The 7,559-nt window shown below is 35.4% G+C and overlaps 1 protein-coding gene across 1 annotated transcript; it reads right to left on the reverse strand.

Moving 5' to 3' along the window:
• Positions 1-554: 554 nt before the first annotated feature.
• Positions 555-3,546, reverse strand: LOC131022340 (anthranilate synthase beta subunit 2, chloroplastic-like). The gene is made up of 7 exons (XM_057951794.1): positions 3,031-3,546; positions 2,831-2,901; positions 2,200-2,237; positions 1,996-2,106; positions 1,258-1,357; positions 921-1,056; positions 555-763 (listed from the first exon to the last, which is right to left on the reverse strand). Exons 1-7 carry the CDS (start codon positions 3,298-3,300, stop codon positions 653-655), a joined length of 837 nt encoding a protein of 278 aa, XP_057807777.1. The 5' UTR covers positions 3,301-3,546; the 3' UTR covers positions 555-652.
• Positions 3,547-7,559: the final 4,013 nt, after the last annotated feature.

Below are 7,559 nucleotides of genomic sequence, written 5' to 3' on the forward strand. Positions count from 1 at the left end.
AAAGAAATGTGTGGGGTACACTTACCAAAAAGGGAAATAAGAACTCATTTCGTGGACGGATGGAGTATTTGCCTTTAAACTTTTGCCCCTACTTTTCACAATTTTTAGTGGGGCAAACTTAAATATTTATGTAACATTGCCCCTACTTTTCACAACTTTAAGTGGGGCAAACTTAAAAATTTATGTAACATTGTCCCTACTTTTCACAATTTTTAGTGGGGCAAACTTAAACATTTATGTAACATTGAATATATATGGGAGTATAATAGCACTCAATTGAGGAGGGGGCAATTGCCCCACCATTCTATAGTGTAGCTCTGCCCCTGGTTTCAAAAGCCCTAGCTCAAATTTGCTACAAATCGTAAAGTTCAGATAATGATTTTAAAAGTTCGAATCACTAGCTCTAAGTAAAAAAAAATCACAAGAGAATTTGTAAATTAAAAGTGAAATTATGCATAGTATAATATAATAAATTTATGATTCGACCTACCAGAAAAATGGCGTACATGAATGCTATATTCAAACTATTTAAAAACTACTGCAAAAAAACAAACTCAGAAAAATCCATCGATAATTTTATTGAATTGATGTAGTATAAAATTTTACAACTGACAATTATAACCAAGAACTAGAATTTATCCTACACTGAAGATTAATCCCACTTCTGCGATTCAGCTTCCTTTCTCTTTATCAGCTTGATAAAATTATGCACGATAGTTTTGCCTTCAGTAGATATGATGCTTTCTGGATGGAACTGAACGCCCTGCAGTTTTCGGAAAATAAAACAACATTAAATCCATGCTCGTTTGCAATGTCCGGTAGCAAAATTCCACGCTCATATCAAATGGCATATTTGTAATTTTGCTACTGTTTTGGTGAGTTTGGATCTGGATCTTTTAACCAATCTTACGGCACCTCACCTGTAGATGACGGTGTACTTTGTGACGAGCAGCCATTACCAACCCGTCTTCTGTCCATGCAGTTATCTCGAGGGCATCGCTTGGGAAACTATCTCGTTCAATCACGAGGCTATGGTACCTACCAGCAGTAAAAGGGCTGCCAATGAACCAAACAGTTGTCAGAACTCAGAACTCAACATGATTCATAAAGATAACACAACTGAGAAAAGAATGATAAGAAAAACCATTGACAGGGGAGAACAAGTAATGACAATTGCTAATTATACAGAGAAATAAAGAACTTCGAATATCTTTCTCATTAGTTATAAAAGTCTGACAGACATGAAAAGAGACGTACTTCGATAAGCCTGCAAACAAGCCATCTTCCTGTCCTTCATTGTAGTAAACAGGAGAACTTTTTCCATGCACAACTCCATAAGGAGATCTCACAATTTTCCCTGCAAAGCACAGTATCATTTAGGGAGAGGAGGAGAGAGAGATAAATAATACTACAAGTATTAGTAGTATGACCAAATGTAGAACTGTAGAAGCACATATGAAAACAAGGGATACCCAGCAAATATGATGTTAGCTAAAAGATATTACCACATGTTGCTAAACACTAAAAGCATTTGCTAGGTTCGCTTCGAGAATATTAAAGGGAAATTAATAATTGGGCTTAAATGGGAACCATCATCCAATGGGAAGATACGACCTGCCCCTGGCTTATTCTCAGACCAGTCGTTTTGTTTGAAAAAAATTCTCCGACAAATGGTTGGTTCTTGAGAAAGAGAAAGGTCAAGCATCGATATCTTTAAGTATCCATATACGAACAAAAGATATATCACTCAACTACTAAAGTTATCAAATAGAGTTATACACGTGTTCATTGAAATCCATCATCATATACTCAAGCTCAAGAGAACACATATGTGACATGTTATCTTAGGAAACTTACATATTTTATCTCATAAAACCCCAGCTAACAAATATCTAATTTTCTCTCCCTTAAGGACCACCTACAGTCATTTTTCCTATTTATAGTCCATAGGAGAATATGGACACGTACAATTTCATATTGGAAATACAAAGTTACCTCCAAAAGCTTCCCCAATGCATTGCAACCCCATGCACACACCAAACAATGGCACAGTAGGTCCAAGCTCCAGCACCGTTTGTAATGATATTCCTGAATCTTGCGGTGTACCTAAATTTTTTAAGTGAAGTATACTTATATGATATAACTAGACGATAATAAGATATTAACAAAGAAGAAACTTAAGCCAAATAAAATTCTTACCAGGTCCAGGCGATATTAATATACCTCTTGGATTTTTCCTGTAACAACAAATAACAAACTGTTATTAACTATATCAACATCCATAATCGATTAGCATTTTCTCTAGTAGAACGTAATTGGCTCATTTCAACAAACAAATAAAGTAGACTAACATACATTGCAATCCACAAATAATTTAACCTAACCAAATAGCTAAATGCACTTTACACAAACAAAACAAGATTTGATGGGGAAAAAAATGACAATAAAAAAATGGAACAATATTTCTTTTCAGTTTTGATTATGAATCCAATTACTCTCTAGAGTGCAAGTAGACAGTGTTAGCTTGATAACATCTCAGGACACGATGAAAACGAACATAACTCGAACGCGCATCTAAATGCTCTGTTAATGTAACAAGTAACAATGCAGGAAACATCTAACAAATAGCAAAAGCAACACCTAGCTAACTCCACAAAATCAAAACTTGTGCTTCTGCTATCAACAAAGCTGGAATGGTCATCACATTTTTCCCCAAAATGATCAAACACTGTAATTTTTATTTTATTTTATTTTTCATTAGAATAAATGATGTAGGTTGCTGGAGATTAAATATTGCACCAAAAAAACGAAGAGGAAAAAAAAAACTTACTCTCTAAGCTCATCAGCAGTGAGCTCATCATTTCTGTAAACTTCGAATTCACAACCTAGCTCTCCAATATACTGCCCAAAACACGAAATGAGTAGCAAGAAATTAAAAAAAAAAAAAAAAAATCGAAACATTATTATATCTTATGCAATGTAATTAAGAATCATGAATCTATAAAATAATAAAAGAGAAAATAAACTGACTTGGCAGAGATTATACGTGAAGCTGTCGTAATTATCAATAACGATGATTGGCCTGGTTGGCGTTTTCGGATACGATGAATTGACGGAGGAAACGGATGTGTTACCGGAAATTGCCATGGGCGTTTTCGATGATGTAGAAGAAGAGAGTGCGGGGTGATGAATGGTGGTGAATCTGAATGGCCGGGCTCTTGGAAGCGGGGAGTTCTGGTGTGATAAAACGACGGAGGATGGCTGGTTGATGGAAGCGGAAGAGGCGGCGATGGTGGCCATGGCGGGCGGCGGAGCTGTGACTGTGAGGGTGCCGGGACCCGTGAGTGTGATGTGAGGGTTTATTAAGAACAACGTAATTTCTAAAAAGGCCTAATGCATTTAATTGCATTTGCTATTCCTTACCCAAAAAATAAGGGAATAATTGTTGCAAACTTGTCTCTTCAAAAAAAGAAAAAAAAAGAAAAAAAAGATTGTTGTAACTTGTAATCAGTAATCAGTAATCAGTAATCAGTGATAGTGAGAATTTGTTTGACAAAGCACCCAAATATTCTCATTTCGGGAAAGGTATTTATGTTCAATTCCGCCTGCGTTTGAATATTGTATTTTCGCATGTTTTCAGATCATTAGATGATTGATTATATTTAGAATTTTTTGTAATTTTCGTTAAAAAGAAATTCTCATTTAAAAAAAAGGTAATCACTAAACAGTAGTATTTGTGTATTCTTTATGGGAAAAGTATCAAATAAGCCCCCGTCGTGGTGGCCCTTTTCACGTCTGGCCCCCTATAGTCGAAGGGGTATCAACTAAACCCCTAAACTAATTAAAATCGAATAATTTCCCCCCTCTGACCTAACGCCGTTAAGTATCCGTTAACGTTTGGGTTTAATTGCACCCTCTACTTCAGGGGTGGATCTGCACCTTTTTTTTTTTTTTTTTAATTTCAGTAACCCACCTCCGACATCAACTTAACCGCCCCCCGTACTCATCGGCTCCAACTTACACTTTGTCAGCTCGCACGCGCTCAATCTCTTGATCGTCGAGTGCTTACCGCCGACATGCAGCAGCATCACCAACTCCAGATGTGGACCTGGATCGAATCCTGCTTGGTCCAAATCCATATCCGTATTTTTTTACTTAGGTCAGGATCCGGTCCAAATCCATTAGGTCCAAAAACATGATATTCATGTCCAGATCCATTAGAGTCACAGGTTCTCGAGTCCTGACCCGAAAAAGAGAAAAAAGAATGGATTCGAGTCAGGACTCGAGAACCTGTGAATCTAATGGATCTGGACATGAATCTCATTTTTTTGGACCTAATGAATTTGGACCGAATCCTGACCTAAGTAAAAAAATACGGATATGGATTTGGACCAAGCAGGATTCGATCCAGGTCCACATCTAGAGTTGGTGATGCTGCTGCATGTCGGCGGTAAGCACTCGACGATCAAGAGATTGAGCGCGTGCGAGCTGACAAAGTGTAAGTTGGAGCTGATGAGTACGGGGGGCGGTTAAGTTGATGTCGGGGGTGGGTTGTTGAAATTATAAAAAAAATAAAATAAGGTACAGATCCACCCCTGAAGTAGAGGGTGCAATTAAACCCAAACGTTAACGGACACTTAACGGCGTTAGGTCAGAGGGGGGAAATTATTCGATTTTAATTAGTTAAGGGGTTTAGTTGATACCCCTTCGACTATAGGGGGCCAGACGTGAAAAGGGTCACCACGACGGGGGCTTATTTGATACTTTTCCCATTCTTTATTGAGTTCGAGTTCGGCTAATGTAATTACTATGTAGCCTATGCGAGAAAATAATTTATTAAGGAGGTAAATTTCAGTTAATTGAGCAATATATAGTTATGTGTATCTATACATATATAAAAGTTGGTTCGTTGGCTAAAAAAATTTCCCGCCTTTTTACTATTTAGAAGATTGATTAATATATGAAGCAGTTACAATTTTCAAAGCGGTTACAATATATCTAACAAAAGCTACCACCATTAATTATGCATAATAATCAATACTAAATAATTTATTGTGGAAATTAACATCTCAGTTTGTACTAAAATCACTCTAAATAGTTAAATATAGATATTTCGTTAAACGATCCAGCTCACTAAAATTGTTCGAGTCTCTTCTTTTTTATTTATACCTGACTTGGCTCTAAGAGTTTAAACGATGTCACACCTTTGATTATATGATCTATGATTTCTGAAGTTTTTATTTCCATCTATAATGTTCATCTGGTTTTTAATTCTTTTGGATGATTGACTTCAATAGTATTGTAACTCATGTATTTACTATCTGGTGCTTTTTTTTCTGGTTGAAACTCATGCATTTACTATCTGGTGCTTTTTTTCTTCAATTCATGATTGCAATGTCTGTGACATTGTAAAGACTTTGTGATTTTGTGTTTCTATAGACTTATATAAAATTATTTTTATGATATGCTTGTGTAGGATGTAGATAAGTCACATACTTATGGATGTTCCTTAACCAAAATTTTCTTTTAAAATTTGACTAAATCTGTTTTTCGGTATATTTGTAGTCATACAATTGAATGAGTTTAATAGATTCTAAAACTTGATGAGAACTGACAATGGGATCCGAAGCAGTAGCCAAAAACAACAGCTTTATACATTGCACCCAAAACTCGGTATACATGTTTTGGAATGGAAAATTCTCACGAACCATGATGCAGAACATCAAGTCCTGATACCAAAGATGACACCGAAACCAGCTGATCCAAGACTATCGTTCAAGTTTCAACAGCAGTAGTTTGTTATTATAGTTTCTTATGCAATGACTATAGACAAAAGTCAAGGTCAATCACTTTCTCACGTGGGTTTATTTTTTAAGAAGCCTATTTTTAGGCATGATCAATTTTATGTAGCTGTTTTTAGAGTTACAAGCTGAAGAGGTCTAAAATTTTGATATGTAATAAAGACAAGGTAGTTTATTCGTCTACTACAAATGTTGTATGTAAAGAAATCTTTCAAAATTTATAATAATAAGATGTTGCAGTTGTCTTTTGATATGTTACCCCCCTCTCCCGTCCGCCAAAAGTATGACACTTTTGATTGGCACAAAAATTGATGGTGATTTTTATACACTTGAGAAAAGGTCCCACCATTATATGAAATGAGTGGTTGAGATTTAATTAATGTGATCTTTTTTTGTAAATAAGAGGGGTGTTTGTAATGTAAAAGATAAGAAAAATATGTGGAATCATATTCTAAAAAGTAGAGTGTCATACTTTTGGTTGACACGAAAATGACAAAATTGTTATATTTTTTCATGGACGAAGGAAGTATTATTTTTATATTTTTTTGAGAAATTTAAAATGTTAATCTTAAAATATATTTGTAGTATTAATATAAATTGTATAACAATTTTATAACTTTTATTTGATGTCTTACTCGACTACTTATAAACGTACTATGAACTTTTATAGTTTTATGTAAATAGATAAATTTTAAAATAAATTAAGAATTTTTTTGTTATCTTATAACTTGTAGTATTTAATTTTAATAATATTCGTGTATATTTTGAAAAATAAATTAAATATATGAAATTTCAACAAAATACGTATCTCGTGCATCGCACGGGTGAAACGCTAGTTGAATTTGATAGCCTAAACACAATATCAGTAAGATTCTTAGTATCACGGTTTTTTTTTTTTAAGTAAAGATTTTTATTACCATTTACGTGATAAAAAAAATAATGTTACAAACATTAATCTCACCTACTACTCTAGAGCTCAACTTTGTAGCATTCTTCTAAATTTATCATTCCTATTATAACGAATAGCAATTTGAACTTGACAAATGTGTATCAATACCTCCTCCGCTCTTGTTGTTTGTTGAAATTTTCTTACATTCCTTTTAAGTCAGATGTGATACACTGTAGTAGCAACAGCAACACGATATATCAATTTTTTCCCTGTCTTTGATCAACGTTTAGGGATGGCAATGGATCCGGGACCCGGTCCAAATTCACGGATCCGGATCCTTTTTTTCGGATTTGGACCTTGTCAAAATTAGACCCGGCGGATCTGGACCGGATCTAGAGTACTCTTTAAATTTCTTGATCCAGATCTAGAGTAATAGATTTAAAACTCAGATCCCACCCATTGAACCAGATATGTATAAGTATATATAATATATTATTTTTATTTTTTATTTCTATCAAACTCTAAATATTGATGTTATTCTGAATTTCTAACTATTGCTATTTCGTCCACCACAAGCTGCTCCTCTCCAGACTCCAGTCCACTGCCCGACTACCGCTCATCTCTAGTCTACCGCCTGAGCCGCTCCCCCACCCGGAAACCCATCGGCGCCGGCAGCATGAAGGTAACGCCAACCACCGCAACGTGAAGCTCTCCAATCCACTGACGCTGAAGCTCTCAAGCTCCCCTTAACGTGAAACTAAATAATATGTTGTTGTTTGTGTGCGTGTGTTGGTCAAACGGTAAGGGGTTAATGCCTAAGGCCAAAAGTTTTGGGTTCGAGTCCCTTGTGGCACAGTCTTTTAATTTTT

This window comes from Salvia miltiorrhiza, chromosome 4 (genome assembly GCF_028751815.1).
Source record: "Salvia miltiorrhiza cultivar Shanhuang (shh) chromosome 4, IMPLAD_Smil_shh, whole genome shotgun sequence".
In the NCBI taxonomy this organism is placed as follows: domain Eukaryota; kingdom Viridiplantae; phylum Streptophyta; class Magnoliopsida; order Lamiales; family Lamiaceae; genus Salvia; species Salvia miltiorrhiza.